The sequence below is a fragment of the Tiliqua scincoides genome, chromosome 13 (genome assembly GCF_035046505.1).
Source record: "Tiliqua scincoides isolate rTilSci1 chromosome 13, rTilSci1.hap2, whole genome shotgun sequence".
NCBI classification, from domain to species: domain Eukaryota; kingdom Metazoa; phylum Chordata; class Lepidosauria; order Squamata; family Scincidae; genus Tiliqua; species Tiliqua scincoides.
Genome location: NC_089833.1, coordinates 11,557,640 through 11,576,177, shown reverse-complemented (window position 1 = coordinate 11,576,177; position 18,538 = coordinate 11,557,640). Strand labels below are relative to the sequence as shown.

General features: G+C 46.8%; 1 protein-coding gene across 1 annotated transcript; it reads left to right on the top strand.

Moving 5' to 3' along the window:
* Nucleotides 1–5,845: 5,845 nt before the first annotated feature.
* UMOD (uromodulin) lies at nt 5,846–15,493 on the top strand. The gene is given in 11 exon segments (XM_066640842.1): nt 5,846–5,927; nt 7,212–7,336; nt 7,338–7,845; nt 9,309–9,416; nt 10,334–10,542; nt 10,917–11,065; nt 11,752–11,997; nt 12,844–13,006; nt 13,149–13,230; nt 14,151–14,186; nt 15,423–15,493. Coding segments are annotated over 11 exon segments (1,779 nt in total).
* Nucleotides 15,494–18,538: the final 3,045 nt, after the last annotated feature.

Sequence of the window (18,538 nt, the reverse complement as noted above, 5' to 3'; positions counted from 1 at the left end):
GACCCAGCCAGCGGAGCTCTTCGATGGGCATAAATTCTCCACCAGTGCCTGGCCTGGCCAACTTCTAGTGATATCCCTATCCCTACCACCTCCAGCCCAGTACCTGAACTGACCAATCTCTGGTGCCACCCGTCCTCCTCCACTCAAGAACAGGAATGGCCAAAGCCAGGAAGGAGTTTCTGGAGGAAACCATCGGTTTCCAAGGTCAGCAATGTGAGCTCTTAAAATGCCAGGTTCAAGGGAGTGGCAACAGGATGCAGGTTATCCTGATGTCTTGTGTGCTCTCTGAACATCTGGTGGGCCGCTGAGAGAGGCAGGAAGCTGGACTAGATGGGCCTTTGGCTTGATCCAGCAGGGCTCTTTTTATGTATGGCATTATAACATGGCATTATGTTAACATGAGGTGAGTCAAAGTTCAGTCATTGCCCATTCATAACAGAAGCCAGATATCTATCTATCTATCTATCTATCTATCTATCTATCTATCTATCTATCTATCTATCTATCTATCTATCTATCTATCTATCTATCTATCTATCTATCTATCTATCTCCCTTCCTTCCTTCCTTCCTTCCTTCCTTCCTTCCTTCCTTCCTTCCTTCCTTCTCATCTATCTATCTATCTATCTATCTATCTATCTATCTATCTATCTATCTATCTATCTATCTATCTATCTATCTATCTATCTATCTATCTCCCTTCCTTCCTTCCTTCCTTCCTCCCTTCCTTCCTTCCTTCCTTCCTTCCTTCCTTCCTTCCTTCCTTCTCATCTATCTATCTATCTATCTATCTATCTATCTATCTATCTATCTATCTATCTATCTATCTATCTATCTATCTATCTATCTATCTTCCTTCCTTCCTTCCTTCCTTCCTTCCTTCCTTCCTTCCTTCTCATCTATCTATCTATCTATCTATCTATCTATCTATCTATCTATCTATCTATCTATCTATCTATCTATCTATCTATCTATCTATCTATCTATCTATCTATCTATCTATCTATCTATCTATCTTCCTTCCTTCCTTCCTTCCTTCCTTCCTTCTCATCTATCTATCTATCTATCTATCTATCTATCTATCTATCTATCTATCTATCTATCTATCTATCTATCTATCTATCTATCTATCTATCTTCCTTCCTTCCTTCCTTCCTTCCTTCCTTCCTTCCTTCCTTCCTTCCTTCCTTCTCATCTATCTATCTATCTATCTATCTATCTATCTATCTATCTATCTATCTATCTATCTATCTATCTATCTATCTATCTATCTTCCTTCCTTCCTTCCTTCCTTCCTTCTCATCTATCTATCTATCTATCTATCTATCTATCTATCTATCTATCTATCTATCTATCTATCTATCTATCTTCCTTCCTTCCTTCCTTCCTTCCTTCCTTCCTTCCTTCCTTCCTTCCTTCCTTCTCATCTATCTATCTATCTATCTATCTATCTATCTATCTATCTATCTATCTATCTATCTATCTATCTATCTATCTATCTATCTATCTTCCTTCCTTCCTTCCTTCCTTCCTTCCTTCCTTCCTTCCTTCCTTCCTTCCTTCCTTCCTTCCTTCCTTCTCATCTATCTATCTATCTATCTATCTATCTATCTATCTATCTATCTATCTATCTATCTATCTATCTTCCTTCCTTCCTTCCTTCCTTCCTTCCTTCCTTCCTTCCTTCCTATCTATCTATCTATCTATCTATCTATCTATCTATCTATCTATCTATCTATCTATCTATCTGTCTGTCTGTCTGTCTGTCTGTCTGTCTGTCTGTCTGTCTGTCTCCTTCCTTCCTTCCTTCCTTCCTTCCTTCCTTCCTTCCTTCCTTCTCATCTATCTATCTATCTATCTATCTATCTATCTATCTATCTATCTATCTATCTATCTATCTATCTATCTATCTATCTATCTATCTCCTTCCTTCCTTCCTTCCTTCCTTCCTTCCTTCCTTCCTTCCTTCCTTCCTTCCTTCCTATCTATCTATCTATCTATCTATCTATCTATCTATCTATCTATCTATCTATCTATCTATCTATCTATCTATCTATCTATCTATCTATCTTCCTTCCTTCCTTCCTTCCTTCCTTCCTTCCTTCCTTCTCATCTATCTATCTATCTATCTATCTATCTATCTATCTATCTATCTATCTATCTATCTATCTATCTATCTATCTATCTATCTATCTATCTATCGTATCATTACATCACTATTTATTTACCAGTATCCCCAAATTCCTCAGGGCTTTTCTTTCAAAGGTCCCCAGCATGGTGTGTGTGTGTGTTGGACCAGAGGCCTATCTTAGGACATTCTATCACCCTTGAATGGCAAAACGCCAAGTGCTGGCTTTCGAAAACACAGATGAACGCCAGGATTTAGTTCTGCTATTCAAATAAAGTCTGTGACCCTTATGGCTGAGTGCGTTGTGTCAACCTTGAAGAGCATCCAACAAGAGAAAAATGTCACATCACCTGTGCCAATCAGGCTGCGCTAATCCCGGCTGTGATCAGAAAACAGAACCATCCAGTCCAGCAAGGAGTGATGGATGGATTTTGTAGCCTGTGAGCCTTAGTACTCTTTTTGGTCATGGGTAGCTCTTCAGCATAATGGAAACTCCTCTGGGCTTGAATTACTTCTGAATGAGAAAGATTAAGGCCCACGAAATGCCCTAAACACATTAGGGCTCACTGTATTTGGCCCCCCCCCCCGCTCTAGTCCAAGGCTCTTCTTTCCTCCACAGCTGCACTTCCATGTTGTCCTCTTCTTTCCTCTATGGGGTCCATAAGGAGGAGGAAAAGTGGAAGCAAAGGATGGCAGAGGCAGATGGTAGGAAGTGGCAGGTAGAGATGGGTGGAAGCAATGAGCAGAGTGGAAGTGAGCAAAGAAGGTGGACCTGGGCGGAGAGGGGCAGAGGTGGGCAGAAGTGGATGGAGACAGCCTAGTCCCTGCCAATCCACCGAGCTGATGGTCTCAGTCTGCCTCAGGAATGGGCCGGCCTGGCCCTGCTGAAATGTGACGGCAACCCTGTAGACTATCAGCCAGTGAGCCAATATCTCCAAGAACGTTAAGTTTGTTTTTTTTATTTTTAAATATTAATGTTTGTGGCTTTGGCAACTTTGAGAAACCCGAGAACCAGGAAAGTGTGTCCACTCCCTGAAGGCTTGTTCTTCCTCCTCTTGCAATGGACAAACAAATACACCTGATTCAATATCCTTCAAAATAGTTCCTCATCCGAGAGCTATATAAAGGAGAAATAAAATCTAGCCTCCAGGTCTTCTTCTTTCCACCTTTAGGTAAGTAGAAGTTGATTGATGGGGGATCATTGATAGGCAGGTCCTCTGCAAGAACCTTACAACAGTGGTGGTGACAGGTTGGACCAGGTCCTAGGAGAGGGGGGTAAAGGGGGTAATTTGTACCCGGGCCCAGGGTCAAAAGGGAGGGTCCAGGAGCCAAAGGTGGGGGCCCAGAAAGTTCCTGGGTTCTTACATTTTCCTATCTACTCAGGTATTGTATAGAAGACTTGTTGCCTGCACAGGATCTTGACAACACTACTACAACTGGGGGGTGATGCCACATGGGTTGGTAGACCTGGGCTCCAAAGACTTTTCCAGCTGTCTCTACCCTCCCCTTTCCCTGTTTCACCCCCCCGTCCCTATTCTGCTTGCCCATCACCACCCTTTGCAAAGGGGCCCAAAAGAAACTTTGCACCCCCTGATAAAATTCCTCTCAGATGCCCTGGATTGGACTCCCAGAGGTAGATGCCACTGGGAACCAAGTCAGAAAAACTGGCCATGATTGTCAAAGGCTAAAGCCAGTATTCGGTCAGAGTAGCACAGGACATAGGAAGATGTTTTATATTGAATCAGACCTTTAATCTGGGTCTTAAAGAGGTCTATAGAAGCTCTATCTATAGAGGCTCTATCTGTATCTCTATAGCCTATAGAAACTGATCTGTAGAGGCTCTCCAGATCTACTCCAGCTGTCCTGGAGATGCCAGGATTTGAAACTGGGACTTCCCACATGCAGAGAAAGTGAGCTATGGGCCCTAAATGGGATCCTAGTTGCACCCCATTCTCTTTAGGGTACAAGCTACATGCCTGGCTAGGACCAATGAAGACATATTAGGAACTACAAGGGCAATCCTAGTCCTGCCTATTCAGAAGTAAGTTCCATCAATTTCAATGGGGCTTACTCCCAGGCAAATAGGTAAAGGATTGCAGATTAAAAGATCTCAGTTAGTCCTTCCCATCCCCTCAAATGCTCTGCCCCCACTTCCCCACTTCCTTGCCCCCACTGTTCTCACTCCTCCTTCTACTCCTTGGATAGGAAAAGGGGATAGACAGGGAGAGGGAATGTGGAGGAGAGGAGCATCGGAGCTATAACATTGGAGAATGGGAGGCTGGCACATCATCGGGTAAGGGGGGTAACATTTGGCATACTGTCCCAGGCAACAGGGGACGTGAGCCAGCCTTGCTGTGACACAATGCCTGATAAAGCAATCCTATGCATGACTACTCCAAAGGAAGTCCCTTTGATTTCATTGGGACTTACTCCCAGTTAAGTGTATACAGGACTGTGGCCTGAGCCCTCTTTCTCTACTGTAATTAAGGGCCCAATCCTATCCAACTTTCCAGCACTGATGCAACTGTACCAACGGGGCACGTGGTGCATCCTGCGGTGGGGGGGGGGGCAATCAAGGAGGCCTCCTTAAGGTAAGAGAATATCTGTTGCCTTACCTGGAGGCTGCACTGTGGCTGCACTGGCTCTGGAAAGTTGGAGAGGATTGGGCCCTAATAAGTGTAGCTTATAAATCACATATTCTCTCCCTTCTTACCCCTCTCTCCCCTTCCTCTGTTGTTTCCCTTGTATGGTCTAGATTGTAAGACCCTTGGGGCAGGGACTTGTCCCTTCATTCTCCATACCAGGGGTGCCCAAACCCCGGCCCTGGGGCCACTTGTGGCCCTTGAGGACTGTCAGTGCGGCCCTCAGGGTGTCCCCAGTCTCCAATGAGCCTCTGGCCCTCCAGAGGTTTGTAGGAGCCCGCACTGGCCCGACGCAACTGCTCTCAGTGTGAGGGCAACTGTTTGACCTCTCGCATGAGCTGTGGAATGAAGGCTCCCTCCACTGCTTGCTGTTTCACGTCTGTGATGCAGTAGCAGCAGCAAAGGAAAGGCCTGCCTTGCTTTGTGCAGGCCTTTTATAGGCCTTGAGCTATTGCAAGACCTTCATTCATTCATATAAGTTCATCTTTAATATATCCATTTATGTAAACTTATGTAAATTTATTCAAATTTTAAATGTAAATTAATTCATTTTTTCCCCCGGCCCCTGACACAGTGTCAGAGAGATGATGTGGCCCTCCTGCCAAAAACTTTGGAAACCCCTCCTCCATACCAAGCACCATGTGCTTTGACGGTGCCACGTATCTATGAAGCAATAAACAGCAATCATCGCCTTCTCTTTATAAAGCAACAAAGAGTCTTGATGCACCTTGACGACGAAGCCATTCATTTCAAACTGTGCTTGTGTAGGCGACAACTATGCACCCTCCATGCACCTAAATGCTCCCTTGCACCTGCGCATGTAACGAAGAGGGCTGCAGCTGTTGCCAAAATTAATTGGTTCACCGTCAAGGCTTCTCTGAGACTCTTCGTAGGGTGTTTTTTTGGTTGCTGCAAAAGGCCAACGTGGTGACCCCTCTGGAAGTCCCCTCCAAAAGGAGGTTCACAATTAGGCAATAAAGTGCATCTCTCATCTTCTTTGCAGCCCTCGATTTGAATCCAGTTTCCCCCCCTGTGTATTGTTGCCGAGGGGGTACCTTTTCTTTGGGCTGGGAACGATGAAGCATTTGTTTATTCTGCTCCTGATCTTTGTCGGCCATCAATGTTCCACCCTGACGCAGACAACAAGCAGCGCTGCAGGTAAGAAAACAGATCCCCTGCATTAATGAGCCCCTTCTCTGCCTTGAAAGCCAGGACAAATAGGAAGCATGTTTGCATCCTGGATGGCTAATGAGCACATGAAAAGGTCAAAGGTTCCTAGGAAGCTGCTTGATAAGGAGTCAGGTCAGTATGCTAATGTCTCTTGCGCATTCCCACCCTTTCCAGGCCTCAAGTGATTAGCAGTGCGTTGATACTTCTGTATTATCTGTTGTCTCTGTTGTACTTCTGTATCTTCTGTATTTCTGTACTTCTGTATCTGTTGTATCTGTTGTACTTCTGTATTATCTGTGTATCTGTTGATACTTCTGCCGCATCTCAAAAAAGACATAGTGGAAATGGAAAAGGTGCAAAAGAGAGCGACTAAGATGATTACGGGGCTGGGGCACCTTCCTTATGAGGAAAGGCTACGGCGTTTGGGCCTCTTCAGCCTAGAAAAGAGACGCCTGAGGGGGGACATGATTGAGACATACAAAATTATGCAGGGGATGGACAGAGTGGATAGGAAGATGCTCTTTACACTCTCACATAATACCAGAACCAGGGGACATCCACTAAAATTGAGTGTTGGGAGAGTTAGGACAGACAAAAGAAAATATTTCTTTACTCAGCATGTGGTTAGTCTGTGGAACTCCTTGCCACAGGATGTGGTGATGGCGTCTAACCTGGACGCCTTTAAAAGGGGATTGGACAAGTTTCTGGAGGAAAAATCCATTACGGGGTACAAGCCATGATGTGTATGTGCAACCTCCTGATTTTAGAAATGGGTTATGTCAGAAGGCCAGATGCAAGGGAGGGCACCAGGATGAGGTCTCTTGTTATCTGGCGTGCTCCCTGGGGCATTTGGTGGGCTGCTGTGAGATACAGGAAGCTGGACTAGATGGGCCTGTGGCCTGAGCCAGTGGGGCTGTTCTTATGTTCTTATTGATTTGATGGGTGACCTGTACTGTTATCTATTAAAATAAATAAATAAATAAATAAATAAATAAATAAATGGTGTGACACCAACCCTAGTGATGCCTCTGCATTTAGGTTGTGTGTATGATATTGTAATTGATTTTGTATGGTCGGGTACGAGAGAAGGTCCATCATGGGGTGATGCAATGAGCTCTCACACTGCGTGATGCAACCCTATTGAGCATAGATGAGGTAGGAGGAAGATACTGGTGGTGGATGAGCTGGGATGGGGCAACCAGCCATGGGGATCCAGTACAAACTTGGCGCTGGCCTGTTGTGGTTAAATGCCATGTGTTTTTATTTAACTAGCCTCAGCACACTGTTCTGACTGCCACCTCCATGCCACCTGCGAGGCAAACCACAGATGTGTCTGTGAAGATGGGTTTTCCGGCGATGGGGTCAGTTGCTCAGACGTGGACGAGTGGTTCCAGCCGTGATTTAAACCGCTGTCATTCATTGGCGACATGCGTCAATCATCCTGGCAACTATTCGTGCTCCTGTCCGGCCGGTTACGACGGAGACGGCTTCCACTGTGAAATAACCAGCTTGGTGGAAGAATGCGTGCAAATCAATGGGTCACGCAGCTGCCCCGACCCGTGTTTGAGTCCCACGGTCTTGGATCAATATTGGCGAAGCACTTCCTATGGGACGGGAGGCAACTGTGACTCAAATAAAATTGGGTGGTACCGGTTTGTAGGCAACGGGGGAGAACGCATGCCGGAAACCTGCCCCCCTGTGAACAGATGCAACACTCAAGCCTCAATGTGGCTAAATGGATTGCACCCCACACTGAAAGATGGAACAGTCACTCGTACCGCCTGCGCCCATTGGGATGGCGACTGCTGTCGCTGGTCTAGCACTGTAGAGATTAGAGCTTGCCTAGGAGGTTATTATGTCTACAGGTTATATGGAACCCCAGTCTGCACTTTGTCTTATTGCACAGGTATGTCTAATTCTGAACTTCAGGACCTCATCCCAGCACCCCCATCACCTGGCCCCTGTGCCACGACCACAAACTCCCCCCACCCAGTAGCTAGGCTGTCCCCCTGGTTGTACCTGCTGCCTCCTGTCTGGAGGCCTTTAGAGGACTGGAGTGGCTGCACATAACCTGAACTCAGCCATGGGTGACCTCCAGAGGGATGGGCGCTGCCCTTAGGTAAGTAATTGTAGTGCCCCCCTCTGCGGATTTAATTATCCACAGATTTTGATATCCCTGGAATGAATTTCCTGCAGATACCAAGGGCTCACTGTCTCAACAGGTAGCTCCTATCACCCCAACCTGAAACTTATATTTCATTCTCAGCAGGTGTGAGCTGATTTCGAGAAGGAATTAGTCATAAACGACAGAGCTCCCAAACTGGGCACAAAGATGCTCCTTGCTATGAAATTAGGAAGGCCTTCTTCCTTTCATGTGATATCCCTTCTGAAGACACGCTGCTAAATTTCCAAGGGGCTTGACACGGCACTCTCCCATAGCCACGGCCACTAAGACTAAACCACAAAAACCCAACTTGACAATTCTTCCTTAGAGTGTATTCCCTTTTCATCTTCCTACTTTGAAACTTTTTGTCCTTTGTTTCAAGGTGTAGTTCATTTATCTCAGCTCACGCTCACAGAATGGGCTGCAGCAGTTTTGGAACAAATGCACGAGCGCTGAAAAATGGAATTAAAAAACATTCCAGATCGATATAAAAGGTAGACAAAAAGCCTAGACATTAGCTCGTTGCCCTTAGGCAGCTTTCTCAGTTTGCTCCCCTGCTGAGCCTGATGCATCAGTTAAGGTTTTTTGAAAAACATCTCAAAGGCAGCTCAGCAAAGAAGCCTCCCTTCCCCTCCATGTCACTCTCTAGGTAGGCATGAACTTCTCCCCTCCTTCTAGTGAACCCCTTCCCCTCATCTATCTATCTATCTATCTATCTATCTATCTATCTATCTATCTATCTATCTATCTATCTATCTATCTATCTATCTATCTATCTATCTATCTATCTATCTTCCTTCCTTCCTTCCTTCCTTCCTTCCTTCCTTCCTTCTCATCTATCTATCTATCTATCTATCTATCTATCTATCTATCTATCTATCTATCTATCTATCTATCTATCTATCTATCTATCTATCTACTTCTGGGACCAGGTGGACTGGCGCTTATGCCCCTAGGCAAATCGATCAGTTTGTCTGTTACTGTGCCCAAAGGCCAGGTCCTTTGGAAAATAGTTTTAAACGCATCACCTGAGCATTCTTGCTCATTATTCCATTGCCTCTGAAGTCACGGTTTCTTCTGCCCTACCACTGAATACACCCTTGGGTATGTTGATTTTGAATAGTTTTGGAGAAGGCGTTCTTCGGTAACAGATCAATGGCTAGTCAGTCACGGCCTGCTTTGTGTTTTATCAATGCAATCGCCAGACCCTGAATACGTTGGGAGCCCATGTTTCGAGTGTGGCGAAGATGAGGAATGCAGGTTGATGGATGGAAAGTGGGAATGTTTGTGCAGTCAAGAATACAACAGCACTGGTATGTATGTAAGCAAACAGAATCAGCAGCATAAAATCAAGAAAAAATGGTGTGGCCACCATTAAATTCAATTACAGTCAATTTGAAGGGGGAATAATAATAATAATAATAACTAGGTATTTATATACCACCTTTCTGGTCATCGGATTACTCCTCTGACTTTATTCAAGGTGGTTTACATAGGCAGGCGTTTCTAAATCCCTCAAGGGGATTTTTACAATCATTAAGGTTCTCTCTTTCAAGAACCAACAACATTTCAGATGGATCTTCCTGGTTTGGTCTCACTTCTGGCCTCCAGTTCTCCCACACAGGCTGGCAAGCAGCTCCATCTCTCACATGGAGGGCAGCCAAGATGCTTCTTGCTCACGCCAAGAGCAGGTGGAATCACTCAGCTGGGCTTGTCAGCCACTTCAAGGTCTCGCCATTCTCAGCCATTCAGGGAGCTGCCGGTGTCCTCAAACTGGCGACCTTCTGATGTTATCTTCGGGCTAACGATGGCTGTACCCTCTAGACCAGACCTCCTGCCCTCCTGCCTCCTGCTGAATAAACAGCAGCAGTAAAGTCTTAAAATGCCTAATAGTACCTCCCATCCATCCTAATGACAGTGAAAAAGCTAACCCCAAAAGGAAAGTTTTCAGCCCCCACTGGAAAACCCCAGCAGATCTTAACTCACAAGGAAGGTTTTTCTATAATAGTGGTGCCACCACAAAGAAGACCCTACCTCTCATCACCTAGCCTCCATCAAAAATGGTACACAGGTTGATTACTGAGATAATATTTTTGAGTGTGTAACATGAGAACAATGCCAGCTTACTCTATAGTAAAGCTGCAAAGGCCTGCAGAGAGCAGACATGTGAACAACATTGAGAATGTAAGTAAAGTCCTGGAAAAATACTAATATGTTCTCATTTATGAAGATATTTCCAGCTTAGAACCGCAACTGGAGTGCGGGGCTGATGAAATTAAAGTCTCCATGGAAAAGTGTCTCCTGAACAAAATGGGCTTTCAGAATATAATCATGCACCTGAGAGATGACAGTTGTGCTGGTTTTGAAGAACAGAGGAATAGAACGGTGGTCTCGGTGGTGACTCCCACCCACGGTGGCCAGTGTGGAACCCAGTTAACGGTAAGTCCTCTACTCGGTGTCAAAATAACTCCAGGGATTATTCTCCACAATAACAAGTGGAGATAGTATCCATGTCAACAGATGTTTTGAGGCAGAAGCTTATTGACCTCTGTGGCACTATCACAAAGGCAACCCAGAATGAAGACAAAAAGCCTTGCCTACACTCTCAACTGGCTTTGTGATGTCATGGTATGCCCAAATTCCAACGACTGTGAGAGATCTTGACTTTATAATGGTGAATGTGATAAGTTGGGCAATTCGGGTGGGGACAATTTTTTTAGTTCCTTTCTTACACACCAAATATGAACATTGGTAATACCCTGACCACAATTCTCCCGGTTTAATCTGGTTTAATTCTTTTTTCGCCCCGGCAGAGGAATGAAACCCACGCGACGTACAGCAACACGCTGTATCTCGCAAACGGGTCTGTTGTTAGAGAGAACGAAATCCAAATTAATTTTCACTGCTCCTACCCACTGGACATGGAAATCAGCCTGGAAACAGCTATCCAGCCCATGGTCAGGTATGGTGTTACTTATTAAGGGAATGCTAGTTGTCTTGTCTAATGAGGCCTTCATTTCTAGTTATTATTAAGAAAAACACAATGGTTCAGAGCCTTCATCCCCAGTATGATACATGGATAGCTGAAAGGGAGGTGGGTGGAAAAGCTGTGAAAGGGCAATTGTGGCTCTAATTGGGGGCTAGGAAAAGACACTGATAGGTCATTGGGCAGCCCAGTCCTAACCTCATCTGTCTCGGCTGCTGGAAGCAATAGGGGCAGAGGCGGCATCTGGTTGTGGGGAAATGGGAGTTATCTCCTTCCCTCCTCTCTCTGGATAACACCTGTTGCTGGCAAGCAGTGGAGGACCTAGTGATCCTTGGGGAAAGTAGTTTTCCCAAGGGGTCTTGCAACGTGGTCCATGGGGAAACTGCATTTTCAAAGGGCCACCACAGCCCTTGCAGGGGGCCAGTGCAGGGTACCGGTCAAAGAAGAGCAAGAGGGAGGGAGGGCCTCTTCCTATAGCTGGAATGTGGTTACCAGTTGCATGTGCATGCTGGTAAACCCCAAAAACATTGCGTGCTGAAGAATTTGAATTGGGACCATTTACATGGGGTTATAGGTGGACCCAGTGAATTCAGATAAACTGGAGTCCCAAAACAAAACAGTTCCTCTCCCTGCTATTTTTCATTATTTATTCCGCTTTCCAGTTCGATCAACATCAGCGTTGGAGGTACTGGATCCTTTACGGTGAAAATGGCTCTCTATAGAGATCCGAATTACACGTCACCGTACGAGGGGTTGACGGCGGTGTTGTTGGCTCAAGACAGGCTTCATGTTGGCATCATGGTCACCCAGGGGGACATGTCCCGGTTCGTCTTGAGGATGGAAAACTGTTATGCCACACCCACGAGCAACACCTCCGATACTCTGAAATATTTCATCATTCAAAACAGGTACTGTAAGACACGACCTGTTCAAGGAGACTTCCTGTTCTAGGTCATTATTCTTGGGCATGAGTAGGGTCAAGTCCAAGGGTGGAATCAGGAGAAGGATGGGAGTTAGGACACTGGCATAGGGTCCAGTCCATCAAAGGACCCACGTGGTGACTACAAACTTTGAACCCATCGGTAGGAGTTGTAGCAGCACAAGGATTGGCAGAGAGGTTTCTGCACCCGGTCATTGACTACCACAGTCAACCCTCCAAGTTGGCATCCGGGTTTTCGAGAGCAATGCCCCACAAAGGGAATTGGGTTTTGAAAAATGGGCAACTACAGTATCAATCAATCCATTAAGAAGGAGAGTATGGGATTTGTGGTCCCTGAGACATACTGGTGGCCACTAGGTTCGATGGTTTGAAAAGGACTGTAGACATGTCCATGGAGGAGGGTCTAGCCATGACTATTAACCATGGGGCTGCCATGTTTAGAGGCCCTAAAGCTCAAAATAACAACTGCCAAGGCCACCAACCAGAAGGGGATTTGCCTTCATGCGGTGCTAAATAAGTACCTGCTCAGCCACTGTGTCATATCAGTTACGAGATGGGCCATTGGTCGAACCCAGCAGTTCCCAGACTTATGTGATCATGGCACCCTTCCTCCATGGCACCCTGTCGTGGTAGCATGGAGCGTGAGAATTGTACAAGGTCTCAGCCTGGCCATGATGGCGGCACCCAGGAGGGCTGGTAAGAAGAGACCACCAGCCGACATCCCCCTGTGAGTTCACCATTGCACTCTGAGGTGTGATAGCACACCGTCTGGGAACCACTGGTCTAACCCAACAGGACCGTCCTTGCCTTATAGCTGCCCAAATACAGCAGACCCAACCATCAGAGTGCCGGAAAATGGCGTCTCGGCGCAAGGTCGGTTCTCTCTGCAAGTGTTCAAGTTTGTCGGAAACTATCACCTTGTTTACCTCCACTGCGAAATTCGACTCTGCGACAAGAGCACCCAGTCATGCCAGCCAGTAAGTTGGAGGGCAACCCTCAGCAAATATCAGGGATTTGGGGGGAGGGCTGAAAAATATTGCTATGATTACAGCAAACACTCCCTTGCAAGCTTTCCACATAAAAAAAACAAAAAAACCAAATCCCATTTCTCTTCTCTAGCATTGCTCCGGAATTGGAAGTCGCCGGGCCGCTGCCGTCGAATCAGATTACGTTTTACGCTTGGGCCCCGTTGTCTGGGAAGGTGAGATGGTCTTTTTGCTGCACGGAACAACAGTTGGGACTTGAGCATGCAAAGTGCTTCATAGGTGCTATTTTTGATGTAACCATTATTATGCCCATATTGCAGGTGGGGAAGACTCACCTGCAGGTGGTGCAGGCTCCACCCAGTGAGTGCATTGCAGAGGCAAGAGTTTAACTGGTGGAGTCCTGATTTGTAACAGGGGCAGGGCAGAATGTTTCAGAGCAAAACAATGCAGCGACAAGTGGCAGGAGGGCAAAATGGGGTGGTGATGGGGCCAGGGATGGGCAGATTAGGTTTGGGAAGGGAGTAACCATTTTGGCTGGGGGGGGGAATAGAATTGGGCCTTTAGCCATACAACAGGAATGTTGTAATAACACAGAGGTTGTAAGCAGTGAAAAGTATAATAACCGAAAGAATCATTTCACCTGATGAATACAGGACAGGGAATTACTTTAGGGTGCAATATACAGACATAAACAAATGGCCTCATCAAATAGTATTAGTAGGCAACCTTCAGTCTCAAAAGACTATGGTATCGCGCTCTGAAAGGTGGTTCTGGAACAGCGTCTAGTGTGGCTGAAAAGGCCGATTCGGGAGCGACAATCCCTTCCACATTGGGAGCAAGTGCAGTCTGTCCCTGGTCTGTCTCCCTGGCTATGGGCCTTCCTTCTTTGCCTCTTTGCCTCAGCCTGTTGGCCAAGTGTCTCTTCAAACTGGGAAAGGCCATGCTGCACAGCCTGCCTCCAATTGGGCCGCTCAGAGGCCAGGGTTTCCCACCTGTTGAGGTCCACTCCTAAGGCCTTCAGATCCCTCTTGCAGATGTCCTTGTATCGCAGCTGTGGTCTACCTGTACCTCATCAAATAGCATGTGTGCAAAAGTGTGAACTGATCTCAGTTATCCTTTCTGTTCTGCTATGCAGGTTATGCATCTCTTGTTGGGGCAGCTCCATCCCATGGTAAGCTCTCTCCTTTTTTTCTCTTCTAGGAAGGAAGCATGGGTGGAACCCACAAGTGATATCAATATAAAACAAACATTTGGGCTGGCGCAAAAAAAAAAAAAAAAAAACAACCCTTGGAGGTTTCTATAGACTTATCTAAGCACAATTTTTAAAATTCAAACTGAGTTGGGAAGCAGTCAAGTTCAGTCTCATGCAGTAAAGGTGTGGTGGTGGTGGGTTAGTTAATTATGCAGGGTCAGGGTCGGCTCATCCTTGAGGCAAACTGAGACGGTTGCCTCAGGGAAGAGTCTTGGGAAGCTGCTGACCGGCTTGGATACTAACAGCCCAATCCTATGCTTCCCTAGTGCCCAGGGCTACATCAGTGCCAAAATGGTGCCCGCTGTGTCCTATGGAGCAGGGAAGTAGTGCCAGGTCTCCCCAGGGTAAGGGAACAAATGTTCCCTTACACTGTGGAAGACCCAGGTGGCCCCAATGGATCTCCTTGGATCTACGCCTGCTATTAAGCTGGTGCAGAACCGAGGAGATCCATGTTGGATTCCTGGTCTGGGAGGGGGTCAGGATATGGTGGCAGAGCCTGCTGCCATCTCCACCCTCCTCAGCCTGCTCCTCCCCTCCCGCTGCCGTCCCCTGCCCAGTTCTGCCCCCTTCCCATACAATAGGAAGGTTTCCCCTTCCCATCTTCCCCCCTGACCCAGAAAGCCCTGGCACTGGCTGGCGGCCATTCTTACTGCTGGGAGCTCTCGGCAGTAATTTTCAGGCTCTGAGGGCCAGTGCAGACCGACACTGGGATTGGCGTCAGTGGCGCATCAGTTCTGCTGGCGCAAAAGGGATTGATGGCACTTTTTGCGATAGTCCGGGCCAGCAGCTCCGTGAACTGCCAGTATTGTGGATCATAGGATTGGCCTCTAAGCGATCAGGGCCCACTCTTGCTGCTTGGTCATTTGAGGCTGACCCAGTGACACCATTGATGGTGCGTCCAGTACAGAGGTTTGCCACAGCAACCTTGCACCAGCACCGCTTCCAGGGGTCACAGGCTCTAGACTGTAGGCCTAGATTATACCTCAATGTAAGATGCATTTCACATCCAAAGATAGGATAGGATCAGAGACAGGCTGCTGCCACTTGGGGGAGACAACAAAGGACAAAATTCAGGAAAAAAAAAACCCAATTTCCTCAAGCCTCTTTTATCTTTGTGATCATCCTGATTTGAACACCCGTGTTCCTCCTCCCCAGGCTTCCAAGGAGCATGGATGACCTTGCTGATACCAGCTGTTATGGGCTTCTCCCTGCATGCATTTCCCTAAGAAGGAACCCCAGCTGCCCGCATTGCTGGAGAGATGCTAAGCGCATGAAGGATTTCACTGAAGAGCAGGGACGCACCCTTGAGCTACCTGCGCATTTATAGGCACTTTGCAATTTGGGGAAGGGGGGGCTGTAGAGTGTTATTAGGGTAGGTGGCTGGGCAAAAATGACCCTGTTTCTTTAACTTCTTTTCTGAGCTAGCAGGAGGTCAAGAGTAATCTCAGGTCGTTTCTGAGCAGGGCTCCATCCCGTTATCCCTGCGCCATGCCAGGGTTTTTCCTCTCATTTTCCAAGGGCTAGCACAACTGTGACATCACCAGGCCCCAATTTGTGACATCATCAGATTGCATCACAGAGATCTCAGGGATGTATTCAATTTTGGGGACACTATATGCTAATCTTAGATTCTGCAATGAGGCAGTCCAGTCCCCCATCCCATTGTTCCCTCCTCTCCTGTTGTCCTATTCCACCTTCTGAATTCTCTCTCCCTGTCCCCACCTTCCCCTGCCGTCTTCTGTGCATACAATGTTTGGCAACCTTCAGTCTCAAAAGACTATGGTACAAGCCTACAGCACCCGGTATTCCCAGGCGGTCTCCCATCCAAGTACTAACCAGGCCTGACCCTGCTTAGCTTCCGAGATCAGACAAGATCAGGCATGGTAAGCCTACAGCACCCGGTATTCCCAGGCGGTCTCCCATCCAAGTACTAACCAGGCTTGACCCTGCTTAGCTTCCGAGATCAGACAAGATCGGGAGATAGTGTTTAGTATAGGGAGATGGTTGGCTACCTTCAGCCTTGAAAGACTATGGTATAAGCCTACAGCACCAGGTATTCCCAGGCAGTCTCCCATCCAAGTACTAACCAGGCCTGACCCTGCTTAGCTTCCGAGATCAGACGAGATCGGGCATGTGCATGTGACTAGACATTTAGTGACAATGGTTGTTCAACTAAATACAGGCAACCTATAGGCTTCCAGTTATGTAATCAAATGACATTTTATTACAATAAAATTAGTTTTGTCAATTTTCAAAATGAGGGTCTGGTCAACGTTCGCTTTCTCAGTGTTTGTGATTCTTAGAGTTGGAAGGGATCATCTAGTCCAACCCCCCACCTGTAGCAGGAAATCCTTGTAGTGTATCTCCAGGCTGTCAAGCCTCTGCTTGGAAGATCTCCAGTGATGGAGAATCCACCACCTCCTTGGATGTGCAGTCAGAATATCCCCTCTTGCCATTTGTACCCTTTGGATCTAGTTCTACTCTCCTATGAGGGGGGTGATGGTACAATATCGCCCCCACCACCTGGGGCATTGCCCTGGCTACTGCATGGTAGGGGGTCCATCGTAGGGGTGATGCGCTGGCCTCCTGTGCCTAGAGTCGCAAACCCTAGTGTTGCCGCTGTGGGGGACCCCTACTCTTTGGCTGTTTGGATCACACCACACCCTTGTCACGACAACTGGAAGCACACCTCTGCCCAGAGCCAAAGTGCCAGCACGGCTGACGGCAAAGCTGTTGAGCAGCTGCTAAAGTGTTAACCAAAACAGCATGAAAATTGTTTCTGTGATTCAGGCTGTCCTTGATGGTGAGGTGCTGAATCAGTACCATGGACAGCACTGCTCGCTCTCTCTCTCTCTCTCTCTCTCTCTCTCTCTCTCTCTCTCTCTCTCTCTCTCTCTCTTATGCAAGCAACATTTGAATCCCCAATCTTCTTAGTGCACCGATGCAACAGCTGTCAGGGGAACACTGGATAAATGTTAATGAGGCTTGTTAAAGAACCAAAAAAAAAACCCCCACAAAACTTTATTGGAATGCAGGTGGGTCTTCGGTGCCCTCCGAAAGAAATGCCATTTGCTTGCAAGACCAACAGAGGTAGAATCCTAATTAGTCAGCGGAGGCGAGAGCATTTGTGTGTTCAAACATCGCTGGCGGAGCAACCGGCTTTTATTAAGGAGCTGCACTGGAATCTGGTACAAACCAGGCTGTGGGGCCTGGTGTTGTCCCACATTCGAAGCAGGTGTGAGCCGATTCCGAGAAGGAGCCCATAATCAATAACAGAGGCTAGAAACCGGGCTCACAGGTGCTCCTTGCTATGAAATCAGGCAAGCATTTCTTCCACCTATGAAATACCCTCCAGAGCTGTAGAGCTCGACCAAGAGCGAGGGGCTTAAATCCTTTGAGAAGGAGAGTATGGGATTTGTGGTCCCTGAGACACGGGTGGTTGGTGGCCAATGGTGGCGGTGAGATGGTTTGAAAAGGACTGTAGACATATCCTTAGAAGAGGGTCCCCATGAACCAAGCCCACTAACACCCCAATCCTATGCATGCCTATTCAGAAGTAAGTCCCTTTAGAGTCAGTGGGGCTTGCTCCCAGGCAAGTGTGGATAGGATTGGGCTGTGAGACTACAACAAAATGGTCAGAGGCAGGGCCATGACACCCTGGGCAACTGCATCCCAGTCAAATGCGCCCCAGTAATTGGCATCCCTGGGCATTTGTTCCTTTTTGTAGCATCCTGGACATTTGTGCCCCAATATATATGTCCTTTTTATTTTTTTAAAAGCAAAGATGGGCGTAGAGTTAGGGCTGGGATAAGAGGCTTAACATATATATGTAAGGCAGTGGTTCCCAAACTTACCAGGGCCACAAAGCTCCTGCAGCTTCTTCTTCCTGGCTCAGTCATGTGCTGCCATCTTGGATCTCACACAAAAACTTGCGAGAACCAAGATGGCAGAGCCCAATTCTCATACGATTTTGCGAGAGCCAAGAAGGTGGCACCTGAGACAGCAGGTAGGGGCCGCAACCAGTGACATCCCATGGTGCTCCGGTGAGCACACTGAGGTAAATAATAATAAATAATAAACTTTATTTCTATCCCGCCCTTCTCCCTAAAGGGACCCAGGGCGGCTTACAACATATAAAAACAGATTAAAACATAATTTAGCAAACAGATAAAAACATATTAAAAACACATGAACAGAAACCATAAAAACAGTATTCAGATAAAAGTCAGAATAAAAAAGAGCATAAAACAGCAGTCATAGAGGAATCAGGC